The sequence below is a fragment of the Pteropus alecto genome, unplaced genomic scaffold (assembly GCF_000325575.1).
Source record: "Pteropus alecto unplaced genomic scaffold, ASM32557v1 scaffold121, whole genome shotgun sequence".
Lineage (NCBI taxonomy): Eukaryota > Metazoa > Chordata > Mammalia > Chiroptera > Pteropodidae > Pteropus > Pteropus alecto.
In genome coordinates, this window is record NW_006434369.1 from 8,397,862 (window position 1) to 8,417,752 (window position 19,891).

A 19,891-nucleotide genomic window follows, 5' to 3' on the forward strand; every position below is an offset into this window, starting at 1 on the left:
GTGACCAAATACTTCCAATGTGATTTGCCCCATTCTTGATTCTTATAGACTGTCTCCTTATATCACATTCTTTGAAACCCAACCCACCTGCACTCAAGTCCTCTTCTTTATAATTAAGTGCCCTCTGAACATTACTTAGTTTGGAAAGACTGGATAATTTTTTGTATTAAGCAGATTATAACATACGAAGCAAAAAAAAAAAAAGACTCAAAGAAAGCCAATGATTTTATTTTTACAAATTTTAAGGAAAGGTATCTTGGCGGAGATGGTATAAACTAATGGTTATAAGTGAGGACTCTGGAGTCCAACAAAATGGGTCCAGTTCACCTCTGCCACTTTCTAGTTATGTAAACATGACCAAGTCATTCAACTTCTCTAAACTTCATTTTCGTCCTCTAGAAAAAGGATAGAATGACAATAGTATCACCTCACAGGACTAAATAGTATATCATAAAGTTCTCAAAAAATGGCAACTGCCATTATTAATACCTAAGTGTGAATGTCAGACTGTGAAGGCCAGCTATCACATAGATTATTTATCTTTCATTCAAATGGCACTTGTGGGGTACCTAGTCACAGGTACTTTATGCAGAAGGCACGGATTATTCATGCATTTAATTTCAGGAGCCAAGATGACTGGAGAAGTAACTGATGAAGACCTACAAAGGAAGGAAACAGTGTTTTTTTTTTTTTTTCTTTGAATTTTCTTCTTCTTCTTCTTTTTTTCTCAGTCATTCTTTCCTCTAGGGTTAGCCATCATTCCAAGAAGGACTAATTTAGAGAATTATTCATCTCAGATAATATTCATTATGCAACCAGCTCTGCTGGCACTGTACTTCCAGAATGGAAGAGAATTTGATGTCCAACACCTCCTGATCCTGTATTACGTGCTACTATGTATGCTGATGCTGAATGAGATAAGATAGAAGAGGTTCCGTGGGAGAAAAAGAAAAATAGTTTGGGAGAGCAGGAGGGCTTCTCTTTACCTGGCTTAAGAACAGAAAAAATTTGTAAGACAGAGAAAGTCTCCAAGTTAATTATGGCTTTCCTGATGAAGTTGAGGCAAATAGCAGAGCAGAGATATTTCTGTTTCTTTTTTCCTGATCATATACCTGGAAGTAACCCCAGTGCAGACTCACGCTTCCTCCAGCATTCCACCAGACTGTCAACCACCAGCACTCTCCGTTAATCACTCTTAGTGTCTTTCGAATTGCCCCATCAACAGAACAACAGATATTGAGAACATGGTGAAAATTTTAAGTCTCAATTTAGAGTTCTAGAATTCTTAGTTTATTAATTCCTTCTGACACGGCCCAGATGTCCCTAGAGTAATTAGTAACAGAAGAGGGTTAATGTAGCTGCCTCATGGTGATCTACATTCATTATGACTGATTACTCACTTACAAAAATTAAGCAAGCCTAATTGAGTTTAAACCCCCCATAATAACGCTAGACTCGCAGCCCATACACTGCTGCACCTGTTTTGTCTTCCTATTTAAGAGGCTATGAGGTACAATATGGTAAGGACTGAGTAGCTTTTATGTATTTTTATCCATTTGATCCAAGCTATATGAAGGCGAGGTTTATAGATAATATGCAAAGTCCATTCTCCTTAGGAAAGGACAAAGGAAGCCAGAGAGGTTAAGCTAATTTAGATATTTTTAGTCCCTCAGATTTCAAGAGTGCTGTGGTTACCAGGCTACCCAAGGTCAGGGCTCAGAGCTGAAGCTATGAATGAATGGAGGGTGCCTTCATTAATTAAATAACTAGATAAATTAGAGGTGTTGTTGGCTAAGAAATTCTGTCAATTATTCCTTTAAAATGTCTTTCCATTGTTCTGTTCTCTCTCTTACCTCTGCAATCAGCCAGATGCTTGTTAGCTCATATTTCAACAACTGGAGTAGCCTCTTAAATGGTCTCAAAGTGTTCAATTTAAATCAACTGGTGATTTTGGAGAACGAAGCATACGGCTAGCCTCAGTGGCTTCTCTGTTAGGCCTTCAATCTTCTCTTCTTTCTGTTCATTCTACACAGTGACCCAGGAAAACCTTCTAAAGGCTAGTTTTCATTGTATCACTTGCCTGCTCAAAAACCTCTAAAGGCTTTCCATTGCCGCAGGAATACAATCTAAATCCTCGTATGCCTTATCCAGTGACTATCCCTCTCAATACAGCTGGAGATGGACCCTCCTGGTTTAGGCACCTCGTCACTGACTCGGACATTGCCACCTCTGAGTCTTTGTCTAGGGTCTTCTTTCCTGAAATGTTCTTCCCTCATTCTCTATAGATGCCTTTCATGCTTTAAGGGTCAGCTCAAGCCTCCACCTTCTCTAATAACCTTTATCAGACTGCACTGAATTACAAGTATCACTCTTGACGGTAATCGGTAATCCTTTGCTACTCTATTTTTTACATAAATAGTTGACTCTTGAATGACACAGGTTTGAACTATGTGGGTCTGCTTATATGCAGAATACCTGTACTGTTTTCGATCTGCAGTTGGGAATCTGAGGATGCAGAGGGCTATAAGCATTGTTCTACATCATTTTACATAGGAGACTTGAGTGAGAATCCTTGGATTTTGGTATCCATGTCAGTCCTGAAACCAAACTCCACAAATATTGAGGAACAACTTAGGTTTTTAGGGAGTTAAAAGTGGATTTTTGACTGTGCAAGGGGTATTGGCACCTCTAATCTCTGTGTTGTTCAAGGGCCCACTGTAAATGTGAATTAGCAATTCTAATTCTAGAAGTCAATTAGGGAAAGCTCAAAGATGCTTATAAAGATAAATGTATGCTGCTGAGGATGTTTGCCATTGTTATGTTTACAATAGAAAGGATGAAAAGCCCGTAAGAGGTCAGGTAAATCCTAATCTACACCAAGCAGCTTACAAAATCATGCTGTGGAATATTCACTAACATGAGAATCAGTTCACAGGATATTGCTGAGTGCACAAAACAGATGATAAAAGACCATGCATAGCAGTATTAGATTTTCGATGGATGGATGGATGGATAGATGGATAGATGGATGGATAGATAGATGGATGGACAATGGTGCTCTCTTAGAGGGAGGCTTATGAAGGCACATTCTCCATTGTGGTTTTCTATGCATTTAAATTTGGGGGCACTGAAGTAAAGTGTTATTAATGTGTTGAATGGTTCATTTAGATAAAAATTTGCTCCTCTGAACTACAAACATCTGACTTGGATGGACACACACATTGACAGAGTACTTTGACACAACCCTATGTTTAAACTGGACTCTAATAAAGCTTGGCACCATGTGGGGGGCATCCTGCTATCCTGGAACAGCATTCATTGAACTAGGAGTTGGAAAACACAAGGTCTGATCATGGCTCTATTGCAGAATCCCTTGCAACCCTGGAAAAGTCACTTAGTTTTCTTGAACTTCAGTTTTTCTACTATAAAATAAGTGAAAATTCTTCCTAACCTCTATCCCCATTCCAACTTATAAAAATGTACAGCGATCAATAGAAACTATAAAAATACCAAAGACACTGTAGAAAGGTAATCAGTATCAGGTAAGATTACTATCAAGGTTGGAGAAACGACCCTCTGAAATCTTTAATGTCTGATACACCACAACCTTAAATCACAAATTCATGTACTAATATGCAGGGAAGTGCAATTTTATGGATGCCCAGTTTAATAGCTGGGTACATTTGTTAAGTAAAGCTTTAAAAATAAAAATATAAAAGTCATTTATGACAACGTTTTTAAGTTTATTCTCCTTGTAAAAGCATTTCCCAAAATACTTTGAAGATTATTGTCGTTGCTTTTTTTTTATTTTTAAGAGGACAGCACAGACACGAATTTTAATAGAAGAAAATGCTGGGCTTCAGATCAAAAATTTAAAGCTTTGACAAACTGATTATGAAAGGAACCACTCTTTATCTTTGCAAAGATTTTGACATTACATCTAATTCACTCAGATGGGTAAATAATCTTGAAGTAGTACTTAAACACCAACGTATCACATTTACAGATACATGCAACTGAAGGCTCTTGGCTTATGATTGGTGGGTGTATATAGAATGCTGCTGGACACAAACACACAAACCCAGGCCGTGACTGCATGTACCAAGACACACACGGAAACACCCACGTATCCCATGGAGCAACCTTGCCAAAGTGGTACATCAGGCTTCAGGTAAAAAGAAAAAACAGAAAAGAGACTATCCCTTGAAGGGAAGGGAGAACTGTACGCCCCCAGAGACTTCTTGACTCACCTGTTAAGTGGTTGGCAATCCTGGCAGTGGGTTTGGGAGGCAGGGCAGGGGGTTGCTTGAGAAGGGACAGCTGCTTCACTGGGGTCTCCTCATGGTCTCCAGAGAAAGCAGCAGGTTTTTTGGGGGGCAGTAGCAGGACTGGTTTGGCTGAAGGATCTTGGGACAGGAGGACTCCAGACTCACTGGCAGAGGGACTCTCTTCAGACACTGAGGGGACAACCACATGACACACAGGAGACATTACACAAATGCAGTGCAGGTGTGGCTGACGGGAGCACACAGGACAGGGATGTGGGTTAGCAACACAGCAGAGCACCGACTGTTCCAGGTTGTCACGTATGTGTGGAGAGTCAAAGAGAAGACATCAGAAATCAAATAAAGCAGGGATTGGGGGAGGCACAGCGAGGAGGCAGAGGCAGAAGAAGGAGAGGTGGAAGGAGTGAGAGGGAGAAAAAGGAAGAGGACATTTTCTCAAAACTATCCAAATCTTCACCACTTCAATCTTGGCCTTTATAAGACAAATTCTATTGGGTGCTCTAAAATGTGACTCATGGGACCACAGCAATAATCAACAGATGGCAGGTGTAGTGGATCAGGGACAAAGAGCCCTCTCTGACCCAAACCAGTGCCAAACACCAGCACTTTCTTTTGGGCCTGTTTGTCCTTGGCTGAGGAGGAAGAGAAGGCAGATTCTTGTCTTTGCCTGCTGAGTCTTCTGTATCTCTGCTCCCAGGGATACCAGGTGATGAAGACAGCCTAGAGGCTGACACCAGGAGGGCTGCCCCATACTCCTGGGGCAGCTGCTCCTCAGGCTCTAGAGCCATTTGAGCTAGGCAGTATCATCTGGTGGGCGCTCTGCAGTTTCAAGGGCACCTTCCTGCCCCTGCAGCTCTTATCAACCTTGACAAGGTGGAGGACGTTCCAAGTCAACACCTTTTTGTCTCCTCCCTCCTCTCTCCTCTCACTCGCCAGAATTATGATTTTCTTGTTTCAGTTCACCCCATTTCTCTTTGCTCTGCATTGGGCCTGACTGTTCCTTTCCCTCATGGGGGACCCCAACTGGCTCCAGTGAAGAGCTGCCCTGGATGGCAGCACAGACCTCCCCGCCATACGGGCCATCTGGCCGATGGCAGACTGACACTGTGACTTCACTGGGATGACAGATCTCAATATACCAATCAAATCCATTTGATTCAATGTCACAAGGAAGGTTGGATAAAAAACACAATTCACTACATTAGTTGGAAAAATCTCTGCAGTTTGGGGAGTGGAGGGGTGTAACTCAGTTGCATCTCCTTCCTCCCATCGCTGCTACAATAAGAATCTCTAGAAATGACTCCTCCCACCCTCTTCCTCTTCTCTGATCTGGGTAGCAGTATTCCCTACAGTATCCTGATTAAAGCTCTGCAAATAATCCTCACGAGTGCTAAATTCTCCCCCTGTCTCCAGGGACACTTATTATCAGTGTAGGACATACTGATGGAGCAATGACTCACCCAGACCCAAAGTGAAGTCTGGGAATTGACTATGTGAAACATCACCTCATTCTCCCTGCTGAGCTCTGCTGATGAAGACTTTACATCTGGTGTGGAGAAAGGATGTGGCCTTTCTATCCAGACCAGACATTCCCAGAGGTCCCTTTCCCCAGGTTTGTCTCCTGGCAACAAGGTCCAGCCCTTCATGCTATGAGAGGGTCCCATCTTCAGGCTAATAAGGATCATTTTGCAAACCTCCCGCAGGGATGACTATTGGCCACTCAGAGGGCTTTGGACCAAAGAAGGAGTGATAGTCAGATGGCATCAAAATCATCTGTTGGTGAGATACAAGTTAACTAGCAAATTGTATACAATTTAATAGCCAATGAACACATTAATTATCTACAGTAAATTGAAACAATTTGCTAAATTGATAGAACTATTAACTGGTATACTGGCTCTCGGATTAAAGGGCATGCCGGGGCCTTATGAACAGGTGATTAGATAGGTACCATATAAAAGCATAGGATTCTTTAGCTTGTTCTTAATAGAAATGAGTGTTAGAAAACAGAACAATGACATTTTAAATTATCAATGTTACAAAAACAGGGCACATCTTCTTTTAAAGAGATTAAAGTCATAAAAATGTTTTTAAAAATTATAGAACAATAACTGTAAATATCTTCCATGTTTTTATACTCATTATGTACCAGTTGGTCCATATCATCCCCATTTCTAGAAGATTCTTATGCTCAGGCTTACATTAGAACCCCAAGTCCAGTCAGGGCAAATATCCCTAACACCACATGCTTGCTGGGCACCTGTGCTACAACTCTGTCAAGGGCATTACCTGTCCCATCCATGATGTCTGAAGGTTGGAGCACCTCGTATGAGCAGGGATCCCTGGGCATCGGGACTGGCTCCATTTCGGACAGGGCAGGCAGAGACAGCTGGCTGGCGCTCAGGGACTGTCCATTTTCCAGGGAGTCATCTTCATTTGATATGGAGAGCTCCCCATCTGTCAGAGGGAGAAGGAGAGTGCAGAGTTAGACGATGCCTGCCTCCTAGGGAAGGGTGACATTTATAGCCTGCTAACTGAGTTAAGATGTTTTTGAAAAAGCTTTACCAAGATCAGTACGTAAAGTCTACGCTTGTTCTTTTGCTTTTAAAACATTTATTTTTAGAGGTATAACATTTAACCACCAGGACAACAGTTTCCCATGACCTTTAGCAATTATCTGTTTTCTCTTCATCTCTCTAACTGTAATCTGTCTTTATTTTTTTTTTAATGAAAATGAACTAAAATAATTTTTTCTTCATCATTTTTGAAAAGTTGGGAAAACTGAGCAGGACTCAGAGATTGGAAAACCAAGATTAGAAATTCCTACTTTGAGTAAAGTGTGCCGTATCACTTAACGAGCGCCAGGACAACGGTATTGCAAGGTCACAGGAAAAAAATTCATCTTGTCTTCTCTTTACCTCTGCCCAAATCCCAGCTGAAGGGCTGCAGCAGCTCCAGGAGGCTGAGAAGAGCTCAGCAGCGATCACTCCACCACGTGGGTGGCAGATTCTGGTCTTGCTTAAAGCTCAGCAAAGCAAGGGGCAGCTAGTTAACACCCTGATGGAAGATCAAAGGCTCCTGCACAGTGGCCATTTGTCAAATCAAAATCCCCCAGTGTGATTTCATCTTAGCCCAGGGGAGTCCTACATAAGTAGACATTAAGGTCAAATTAATTTTTAAAGAGGACTGAAAGCTGTTCCAGTCAAATGAGTAAATATCTAGATGAAAGACTAGGTGACGCTTAGTCAGAAATACAGAAACCGGCAAAGCAATTATCTGCCTTAAAACTGGAAGAAAGATGATTTACTTGGAAAAAAATGGCTCCAAGATTAATCTTGGATAAATAATCCTTTCTTTTTGCTATGCTCCTCTCAAGATTTTAATATTATACATAATGATATATGGTGACAAATAATCCTCCGCCAGACCCCTTCCCCCCAGTTAGAACTGGCTCGATGAAACGTATGTTCAACAAAGTAAGCTACAAATGAACAGGTTTAGGTAGCATATGGTTCAAGGGCATATGATATTTGACCTGCGCCTTCTATAAACATAGAAAAAATATAATGAATACCAAAAAATCATCTGAAGCAGATAATATAAAGCACAGACACTTGAAGATTGCGTATTTTCTCTCTTTCTTTTTTTCATTTGGCCTTTTTGTATGCCCCAAATGGTAGCAGTACTTATTATAATTGTGATTAGCAGCAGGATCACTACTCCTCATTAGTAAGAGAACAAGAGCAGTGAGGACTGTGAGACCAGTGCCATGGAGAGTACACAACTGAACGGCAAGTCTTCAGCATGGGAAAGGCTGCGGTGTGAGTGTCACTGCATCACCACCCCATAATGCATGGTCCCCATTCCCCTTAACACGCTTGAATATAGCATGTTCAAACTGATGCTGCGGGAAGTAGCTCTGCTTAAAGTTCCCAGTCAGCTGCCATTCAGTTTAATAAATCTCTAGGAAACCACCTTGATTTCTGATGTTCTAAGTGTAATAAAAGTCCTGGATAAAGTAACCAGAAGAGGAGTTTCAATGGTATTGCCAAGCTCTGCTTCTTTGGGGGTAAAAATGCAATGGAATGATTGCTATACATTTAAACAGTTAGAAGTACCACGGAAGCGACATTGGGAAAAAGATACAACTGCAGATGGATTACTTTAGATTCTTTTCGTGAACCTTAGTTTCACCAAGGCAGCCGGCTTAGTGCCAGAGGCTTCGCTAGTGACAGAGTACAGCAGTATTACTCACTCCTCTTGGGACTATAAACTTTCAAAAAATGTAGCTCCTTATGAATTAAAAGTACCTTTGCTAAGTTACAAAGGCCCAGACCACTTTGAAGAGGAAACAATCTTGGGAATTCCACTGTCATAATTTCTAAATACATGTTTCCATTGAAAAAATAAAAATAGGAGAAAAAAAGAAATAAGACACTGATCAAATTGCCACTCTAACAGATAGTTCCTTTTTCTGCACATATTTTTCATGTTTGTAATCTTACTATGTATCAAATTTTGTCTTTTTTTTTTTTTTTACTATTATAGTATTGTAATTTGTAAAATTATTATCTTGGTGATTATATTGAGTAAATATACTAACGTTTATGTAGCTATCTCTCTATGGTTAGACAAAAAGAAATTTCAAATGTTTTACGTTATGATGAAAAAAGAAAGTTCTGCTGGCCACCTTCTTGTGGAAAATCTTTTCTGCAGTTAGAGTTCTCCTCTTTAGAAGAGATGCCAATAAATCAAGTTTGTATCTATTAATAATTTAATGTCTAGTGACACATATCTGGATCTTGTGAAATTGTTTTTCTAAAGAACTTTTCTATTTACACAGCAGCTATGTACAGATCACACAGTTTTCTTAGCTTTTGGTCACTTCTCCATCATTAACATGAATAACCATGTTTTATCTATCTATCTACATACATGTGTGCATGTATATATGTACATATATACATATCTATATATGTACCTATATGTACATATCTAGTAGAATAATTAAAACCATTCAGTGGGTACAACAAATTCATTACTAACGTCATTTATGACAAAGATTGACAGTGACAAAAGTTAAACCATTTGATTTGGATTCATATACATGGGGATAGAGTGATACTGTCTTTGTTAAGTAACTGTTATTTAAAAAATTTTATGACATTTTCAAACATACACAAAAGTAGAAAAATTAATGTAAGGAACCCCACATACTCAACATCAAGCCAAGAAAATAGCTGGGAATTCCTAATGTTTGGTAATTCCAAGTGTGATTAACTCGAAGACTATTGAGGGTCTCCATGTCATTAAGCTATTTACCAGAACCGTGTATCAGCACCTTTACCAGCATTATTTTAAAAGCATTATCAGAAAAACATTGTTTTTTTCCAGGAAGAATTTAACCTTCCTGATTAAGATGAGCCTTATGGATTATTTGTACCTGCATTTAGATCATCACCACCTCTTGTTATTATGGATGAGGAAGAGTTCATTGAGTACTAGAAATTATTTTGCTTTACATGATCCAAAATTATCTGTAACAATGGTTTTCAAAATGGCATACAATGACCTCCAACTATACGACATGCTCTACTAGAATTAGTAAATTGTGAATAGGTGGAAGGGAGAAGGCAGGAGAAGAGAATGGATGGGTTGAAGCAGTGGTTCTCAAACTACAGTGAGCATCGCAATTCTCAGGGTGGGGTGGGGGGAAGTAGTTAAAACACAGATTCCTGGGCCCCACCCCCAGGGTTTCTGATCCAGTAGGTTTCTAACATATTGAAGCTGCTTTTGCTGGTCAGCGTTCCTCAATTTGAGAATCACTAGGTTAGAGAGTCAAGAGAACCTGGAATGGCAACAGTGCCTTCTCATGATGACCCATAGGGCAGGAAATGCTGTTTATCTGGCTAACATGGAAGAGAGATGGTTGGTTTAAACCTCAGAGAGGACAATAAAAGTACTGTCCAACCATGGATCATGAACAAAAACTTGTTACAAAAGACAGTGGGACTGGAGAGAGCAGTAAGGTGGAGTGGAAGTAAAATGTGAGTCAGATGCAGACATATCTAACAAGGTAAGATCAGGTTACAGAAGTGGGAGAGAAGAGAATGCAGAAGTAGATCTAAGATATAGTAATGGCCATGGACGTTGTGTCAGCCTTATTCTTCTCGTGAGGCATAAGAAATGAAGACTTTGGTAGAGTCTAGTTAACGCCAAATTACGGAGAATGAAATGAAAGATAAGAGTGAATTAATTCACTCAATTGATAAACACCTGTTGAGAGACTGTAATTAATATCATGTATCATACACAAGAAACTGCCAACCGTCACGATAAACTTGTGAGGAAGGCAGACATTTTCCATTAGCTCCTTATGATACACGTAGAAACTACTGATCAGTTTGCCGCCTCCAAAGCCCTGTACACCGCACCCTGCTCTGCCTCTTCTCCCACAGCCAGGCAGGCATTGTGCCAGATGTCAAGGAGAAAATAGGCATGCCGTGGAGCAAGATATGATAAAGAAATGCAGAAAAGCAGACACAGAGAGGAATTACTGTGAGCTGTCTGATTGTGAGAGTTGGGAAAAAGAAGCCATAGTGAGAAGTTAAACCCTGAGAAGTGGAGGAAGAACAATAAGGAGTGAAGGAAGATAGAAGGCATGTACTCAGAATAGATGGAGACCACATCATACTAGGGGAGGATCTTGTCTTGCATAGAATTTTAAAGATATTCTAAAAGTGTAATTTAGGTAAAAGTTGTGTTCCACAGGATTGGTCTAAATGATACATTAAATTTTTTGTTTGTTTTGGTTTGTTTAGAAGTTGCATCTACCTATAACCAGGTGTCACTTTGTGACTATATTCCAAGTGATTTTTAAAAACTGTTGTTTTGTTATTGTTTATTTTGCTTTAGGAATACTCTCTAGTTTTAGGGTGATCAACATCAATTTCTGATCAATTAAATTTTCTCAAAGCTTAAGGTTAACTGAGTATTTTTTTTTTCTATAGATGAATATCACCATGGAGAATGGGCAACTAAAATTCTTTCAGGTTCTCGTAGATACCTATATAATAATAGTTTCTACTTTTAAAAAATTGTATGAAAGACAGACGTTTTGTTCTAAGTGGGCTTCATGATACTTTGAAGGTTTAGATAAAAAGTATTAATTTTAATGCTGAAAAAGAAAAGCTCTATAATATAAACTTGAGCTCACCACTGAATCTGGTTTTCTAGAGTATGTCTTATGGTTTATACAGAAACCTATGTTTAAAAATGTATTTGTAGTTGGACAAGAACTCATTATTTAATAAATAATAGTTGAATACGAGTACAACATATTTCTTTATATCTATACATTGAACCATTACTGCAATAAACTACACAGATAAAACAACTAAAAATAAAACTTCAAAACTAGACTAAATAGTATAAAAAATGTACTGAACACTCACACATGCACATATACACGTTTACTTATTCAGGCAGTGTAAAAGGGAAGCAAGGTGGATAGTTTTGACATAGAAACTTTTTAATTTTTAATTTGCAAAATAAAATGCCATACACCAAATATAAAAGGAACCCAGCATAACGGGGAAATATGAGCTAAACATAGCTAATCAAAAATAACTATTCCAAGTATGAAGAGTATTTGTACAAATAAATAAAGATCAAGTCCCAGGTGCCACTTGTCAAATGCATGGCCTTGCTAGGAATGAAAGAAATGCAAATGAAATGATCATGTGTGTGATGCAGATACATAAAAATGTGTTTGAAATAATGTCAAGTACAAACACGGGAATGGAGAACAATATGTACATGTTGATTATAAAAACCTCAAAATGAAGTGTGAATGTAGGTTGGCAAAGATCTGACATAATTTGGCAAGATATAAGTAGAGTTTAATAATTATTAAATTTTTTGTAAAAGTGCTTGTAATTATAAAAAACAAAATCTACATGCTGCATTGTTAAATTGAATTAAAAAAGAAAAAGTTTTGTTAGGGGAAAACCCCTTCCTCATTCTTCTGGTTTCTTGAGGAGGCATTTTCCTAAACTCTCCTTATTTTTGCTTAGCTCCTTACCCGTCTCCAGAGTTACCTCATCACTAGGGTGCAACCATCGGCCCCTGTTGCTCCACCAGATAGATCATATCTATCTTAACAGTAAACACAGGGGTGTACTCTGTACTCTTCCCTCTTCAGCTTGGACTAGTGTTGATTCAGAACTCAGATGTTCCCTCTTAATGGACTGACTTTGAGATATAGGCTTGGGGGCAGGGCATGAGCAGAGAGTTATCAGGCCCATCAATGGCCTCCTGCAGGCTAGCTTCTCCCAGTAATAAAGGTGATACTTACACTTTGAGCTCCCATTCGTCTTATCTCTAAAATGGTTCAGAAACTCCAAGAAGAGTCTTAAAATTGGGCCACTCATTTCCTTAATAGTCTGGAGACTCCAGGAAAGAAAATGCTTTTCCATCTCAGGTAAAAAGAAATTGAAAGAGTAACTGATAGGCAATAGAAAGGATGCTGTTATAAACCACATTCTCCTGGGAGGACTGTGTCTCAGTAAACAGGTATGAGAGAAACAGCAGGTGCACTGGACAAAGACAGATTCTGAATATGGGAAGAGCTATCTTCTTGTTTTTGGCATAACTAGCTTGCAACAAGTCACTTAATTTCTGGGACCTCAGTTTCTGTCCCTTGAAAAGAAAAATACTGTGTTAGATGAAGCTCTCCTTCCAGATCAAAGTATTATTTGTATGACAATTGAAAGAGAGTAAGCCACCCCCCGCAAAACAAACAAACAAACAAACAAACAAACAATCCTTGCAAATAAGCCTGACATAACAGATAAGCTAAAACAGCAAATCATTTTTCATTTAGATTTTTTTTTTTTTATCGTATGACATACTCTATTTGGATATATGACATCAAGAACTAAGAAGGGCATTGATGAATTTCAGGTTTATTGTTAGCTAAATAAAGCTTTATATTTTTATTTTAAAAAACTGACATGCAAAGTTTTAGTAAGGAGCTAGAGACTCATGTTCTACATCAAAAGCCTCTGTACACATTAGCAAGATGGGGGAAGAAAGGAAAGGTGAAAGGGATGGTGAAAGAAACATTTTTTGGAGCATTTTGGAACATTCGGAGCATCTTCAGTGTTAAGCCCTATGCTGGGCATTATAACAACACCTTAAATAATATTTTTGGAATTTATTATGTGCCTGGTTCTTGTTCATTTTATATATGTGTCAGCTCATTTAAAATGACTCATTTTGAAATTTTAATTTCTTTTGGCAAAAGAACAATATAGCAATCCTTTATAAATAAGACTTAATTTTCAGTTAATACTCAAGTTCTGTTCCTGTTAGTCTTTGTAGAGAAGAAGAATAAAGGACATTATGGATGCATTTATGCTTCCATTGTAAAGAAAAATTATCATGTAACTAAAGTGTCAAATGACAATTTTGGGCTGAAAACATTAGAAAGTGTTAGTTAAACTGCATTTTTGTTAGTAATATGAATGTGTAGCATTTACACATGCACGCTTGTGAAAATCCAAACACATTTTAATTCAGTAATGATCACCAATGGCTATACAGTTGGCCCTTGAACAACATGGGGGTGAGAGGCATTGACCCCCATGCAGGTGAAAATTCATATGTCACTTTTGACTCTTTAAAAACTTAACTACTAATATCATACTCTTGACCAGAATCCTTATCAATAACATAAACAGTCAATTAACACATATTTTGTATGTCATGTGTATTATATACTGTATCTTACAATAAAGTAAGCGAGAGAAAAGAAAATATTACGAAAATCATAAAGAAAATATGCTTACAGTATTTACAGTAAAAAAGAAAAATCCACATAGAGATGGACCGATGCAGCTCAAACCCATGTTGTTCAAGGGTCAACTGCAATTAAGGCAAAATCAAAAAACAAAGTCACCTATGTTAAAGCAAATAATTATCTTTGTGAAGACACAGAGGAAGAGATTAATGCAAGCGTCTGCTAATTGTTTTTTCCCTTTGAGATAAGAGTGTTGCTCAGCCTATTCCATGTTCTCATTTTAGTTTCCCGGATGGGTTCTTTGACCAAAAGGCACATCTTAACGAGTAACCCCAAAGAGCTGAGGGTGCTTTCCAAAGATGTTCACGCTGGTGGTGGCAGTCCTAATTTTAGTGAGTCGTGAAATAGAGACTTCATCCAGTGGCTTTTTTTTTTATATTGACATATACTTTTTCCACTGAAGTAGGGAAAATATTCACCCATTAAGGAGCATAACCATTGTTTTATAAACCACAAAGGTGTCATTTTAGCAATAATATGCATTCTTGGGTGATTTCGTTATGCAAATATCATAAAATAAATGCATTCTTGGGTGATTTCGTTATGCAAATATCATAAAATACACTTATATAAACCTAGATGGTACAGCCTACTACACACCTGGGCTAAGTGGTATAGATTATTGCTCCTAGCATGATTGTTTAACACATTACTGTACTGAATACTGTAAATGATTGTAATGTGGTGGTAAGCATTTGTGTATTTAAACATATCCAAACATAGAAAAGATAGAGTAAACATAGAGTATAAAAGATAAAAAATGGTTCGCCAATATAGGGCACTTACCACGAATGGAGCTTGCCGGACAGGAAGTGGCTCTGGGTGAGTCAGTGAGTGAGTGGTGAGTGAATGTGAAGGCCTAGGACATTACTGTACAAGGCTGTAGACTTTATAAACCCTGTACACACACGTAGGCTACACTAAATTTATAAAACGACATGAGATTAAATCAAACAAAAGAGAAAATGACGCAATCAAAAGACGCGGTAAACACAAGTTGTAGGAGGCTGCCGCTGGTGTAACACGGCATACGGTTTTACAGAAAACTATTTTTCTATAAGTAGAAAAAATATACTCTAAAACGATGATAAAAAATATGATATAGTAAATACATAAACAAGTAGCACGTTGTTTATTATCACTTTCAAGTAGTATGCACTGTACAAAGTGGTATGTGCTATACTTTTATATGACTGGCAGCAGTAGGTTTGTTGACATCAGTGCCACCACAAACACTTGAGTGACTGGTTGTGCTATGACGTCGCTCAGTAATAGGAATTTTTCTGCTCCATTATAATCTTATGAAATCACTGTCATATGTGTGGCCCCTTGTTGACCGAAACGTCAGTTATGCGACACATCACTGTATTGGTCACAGTCTCGGTAATGAAGTGCTCAGTGCCTCCTGGGCAGGCTGAGAGCGCTGCTTCCTCAACACTTTTCCCCAGGGCTCTAGATAATGTGCAAAGGTCACTGAATTGATTCTTCACTGCTCTGGAGAAGGCGAATGCTAGACACATAATATGGTGCCTGCTTTACAGGAGAAGGAAAGGCAGCATGGGAGGCTGTGCCCGGAGAAAAATGTATGTGGTCCACTGTCCACTGAAATGTCGTTATGTGGTGCATGACTGTACGGAGCTATGAAAAAACTCCTGTTATTCACAATAACCTTTAAATCATTGCAGTTAAAGCCACTAGCAGTTCTCATGGTCAGTAAAATGATGTAAGCAACAGTTAGCTAAGAAATAATTTATCTAAGGGTTTTATTAAAATATTAAAGAGCTTTAAACCTAAGAGGTCGGAAATGGCTCCTTGGTATTTGTTGACTTTTGTTGGAAATATTTTCTTCAATATGCTTGAGTTCAGGGAGTTGATGTGATTACACTAAATGGTCCTAGATGTTATTTTGTAGAATTTTAAGCATACATAGAACACAATATATTCCTATTAAATACTGTCTATTTACTAATTAATGTATTTGACTCTCAAGTATTTGACTTGAAAGCCTTATTTGCAAAGAAAACAAAACAAAAAACTCTGCAGTCTCCTCTCTCACTCTCCTCGTGCATTTTTCTTTCCCACTGAGGAAAAGTCATTATGAGTGTGTGTGTGTGTGTGTGTGTGTGAGAGAGAGAGAGAGAGAGAGAGGAGGGGGTGGGGGAGAGAGAGAGGGGTGGGGAGGGGGAATGTGTGTTTAAAAGTATCTGTGCACCACTAAGATTTAGGGCAGACACTGCAGGATTCCGTAGGATCAGGGAACCTATATTTTCAGAAGCAATATTAGAGAATCTTTCTGTTTATCTTTTACCTCTATTTGCAGCCAGAAGTCTTTGGATTATTCTGACCAGCTGAGATCCAAAAGCAATTTCGCAGGAGCCATGAGGTTACTTATTGTCTGATACAGGCATCTTTGTGACTCACAGAATCCTCTTGAACCTCCTACCTTGAAAATCTGTGTAAACTATTTAAATCTTAAAATTTGATTGATTCTGTGATGCTCTGGATGATTTCATACATGGAATGGAATGGTACATGCTTTTGTGCCTGGAGAAACACCTTGCTTTTTTTATTGTTGCAACTGTTCTGGATTTAATATCCTATTTGAATGTTAATAGTCTTTTTCCTCTTGTTCAGAGGCTTTTGCCTGAAGCATTTAATATGTGAATTGCAATGACTTCCTATCACAAAAGTGGCAAAGACACTGACCTTGCATAGGTTGTTTCAGTTGTATCTCCCTACAGCTGTTACCTGTTGGACTTGTCAACATTTGCTGCCTTTAACTGGACTTCTTGGTCAACAAACCACTGCTCACATGCCTTCTCACTGCGTCTCCAACCACAAACACCTTATTGTGTCAAATTGTGGTGTCTGTGTCCCAGAATTGTTTCTTTCATCTGTCCTGGTTACATAAGCCTCCTCACCAAATTCGCACCAAGCCCATTGGTTCTTACAGCATCTATGATGTAAGTTTGATGGTTCTGACCACTATTTCCAAATAATGACTCTGGCTCCAAGGTTTGTAGCTCAAAGAGGATTCACCATCTTCCTGTTCCTGGGAATTTTGATGTCAAAAATGCAACTAGGACAAGGAATGAATATAAAATGAATAGAATGTCGCAGTTTCTCTCCTATGCCATTATGTGAGAGTATAATTCTTACAGAACCATAGATCATTGTGCAAGGGGCCTTTCATAGTTGAATAGGGTAGACCAGCCTGGAAGACTGGAATCAAAGATTTAAAAAATCTTTAATGGCTAGAGTTGGTGCAGGGAAGATGTAGGGGCCAGCTGTATCAAAATTTAAGCAGCTCTGTTTCTCTAGCTGAGCTCTCCAATAGGGTACCCGCTGGCCACACATGGCTGTTATTTAAGTTAGTTAAAAATAAATAAAATTTAAAACACAGTTCCTCAGTAAGACTAGCCACATTTGAAGTGCTCAACAACTGCATGTGGTTAGTGGCTACTATACTGGCCAGCACAGATGATAGAACACTTCCATTACTGCTGGAAATTCTATTGGACAGCCCTGGACTTGGAAATTGCAATCATGGGCCTAAGTGAACCCATTTCTGGAACTGAGAGGTTAAAATGATGTTGCTAAACTGGTCCACATTTCAATGAGTGGTCTGTGGATGATATTTCCTTTAGGGAAAGTGCAGCGGTGGGAAGCCTGGAACATAGGGAGGGGAGATCTGCTCCATGTGCTGCAGGTCTTGTGTGGATGGCAGGAACCCAAGTCTACGCAGGTGCATGTGGTCTTTCGAGAAGTCCTGAAGCCTCATAATGGAATCTCAGCTCTTCCAGGCAGAATGAGGGAGAGTCTAGGCTCAGGTGAAGGGGAGCCGGGAAGGGGAGATGGGCAGAGAAAAGGCAGGCATCTAAGAAGAGCAGAAAAGCAGTACAGGCCAGATGTCTGGTGGAGATCATGGCTAATATTTATTGAGAACTTATTATGGGCAGCTGCCTAAATGCCCAGATTGGATTATGCTTTTGATCCTCCAATAACCCTATGAGAGGACAAACAAGGGCAGAATGGAGTTGAAGGGACTGCCATTCCATGGGTATTTTCAGAGACACTAGGAAGAACACTTGGTTGACTACAGATGCCTTCGAACAAGCAGGTTGGGGGTTAAGAGACATGAGAAAGGATTAAAGGAAAGCACGGCCTTGCTGGCAGGAGCGGTCCAGGACCCTGGAGTTACATTTGATCAGAAAGCAGGTCCAGAGAGATTACACGATGCCCTGTGTCTCTCGTAGATAGAAAATGAGAAAGCCAGAATCAGGATCCTAGGAGAGTGCTGTTGTCTTACAGATATTTATGTGGGGATTAGGGCCCCTCTGACTTGTCTGACTCTGCATAAATCTGAGGCAAAAGTATGAAGTCAGGAAAGTTTTTCTAGGTCTGACCAGCATTACTTTTATTAGCTACGAGCCTTCCAAAATTTGGCTTGCTTTCTCATTACTGATGTCAGTGCAGGTCAGTGGGTATGGAGTGATCAAGTACCAGAAGGCTGGGGGCACCTGGGTAGGGCATTGGTGCCCACTGTGCCCAAGGTCCCCTGCCCTGCCTTGATTTCACAGGTGTGGTTGGGATAGGTAGTATCATGGTGGGTATTCCAAGGATAACTCATGGTGGGCAGCAGCTCTCTGGTGTTGACTGTACCTGAAACACTTAGTTTTAGGGAAACAACTGTCAAAACAGGGCACAAAATACCTAGTGGTTATCTCCAAAAATTCTGATCGATGAGTAACGACAGTAATTCTGGTGAGGCTTTTGGGCAAGTTTTCTTGCTGTTACAAAGAGATACCAAGAAGAGCTAGCCCTTTCTTTTTCCTCTGGATATCGTGTCTTCATTAAATGCTGGAATTACTACAGCCATCTTGTTACAATAAAGTGTTGCAGCCTGAGGATGGCATCCTTAGCTGCGGTTATAAATTAACCAACCCTAGACTTTATCATGTGAGATTCATTCATTCATTCACTCCCTCAGTCACTCATTCGTGCAAAAAATAGTAGATGAGCACTGACAACTGGAAACACTGATCGAAGCGTTTGGAATAGAGGACAAACGTACAAAGATCATTGGTCTAAAGTGGCTTATCGCTTCAGCCTCCTTGAATTAGGTTTTTGGTTACTTGAAAACAGAAGCATCTTAACTTAGATACTGATGATTACATATTGGCTTCAGAGGTAACTAAAGAGGCTACAATTAAACATACAATACAATTATTTATGTAAAAATAATCAAAAGAACATTTCTCAGTCCTTACCTTATTTGACATGTCTGCATTTGACACTTTGGACCCCCTCACCCCCCGCACCAAACTGAACCACAGTCTCGTGTCTTAGCTTCCATAGCGCTATACATTCCTGGTTAACTTCCTATTTTTTGGCTACTTTTCAGTCTTTGAGGGTTCTTCTTACTCCCAGATCGTTAAAAAAAAAAAAAAAAAATCCCAGATCATTCGGTGCTGGGGTTCCATGGGATTTTCTATCAGGGACATTTATTTTCTCACTCTACATCTCTGGGAAATGTCATTAATTTATAATGACTTTACAATCATTTATATGCCGACAATTCCAAACCTGTTACTCCCTCTTGAGCTTCAAATCTGTATATTTAGTGGTCTGCTTAGACATTTTGATATCTCAAACTAAATGCGGCTAAACCATCACATTATTTTGTGCCCTAAGCTTGCTTCCCCTGGGTTCCTGGCTCAGTGAATGTCCCCTGTATCTGTCC

At 39.3% G+C, this 19,891-nt stretch overlaps 1 protein-coding gene across 6 annotated transcripts in view; it reads right to left on the bottom strand.

Moving 5' to 3' along the window:
- PHACTR1 (phosphatase and actin regulator 1) overlaps positions 1–19,891 on the bottom strand; it is a 489,864-nt gene that overhangs the window by 76,505 nt on the left and 393,468 nt on the right. For 3 of the 6 annotated variants that reach the window (XM_025044935.1, XM_025044938.1, XM_025044936.1), the window contains 2 exons: positions 6,576–6,743; positions 4,251–4,457 (listed from right to left, as the gene is read on the bottom strand). In XM_025044935.1, coding sequence (XP_024900703.1) covers positions 4,251–4,457; positions 6,576–6,743 — 375 coding nt within the window. The remainder of the gene's footprint in view (positions 1–4,250; positions 4,458–6,575; positions 6,744–19,891) is intronic. The other 3 variants (XM_025044937.1, XM_025044940.1, XM_025044939.1) reach the window with 1 other exon arrangement.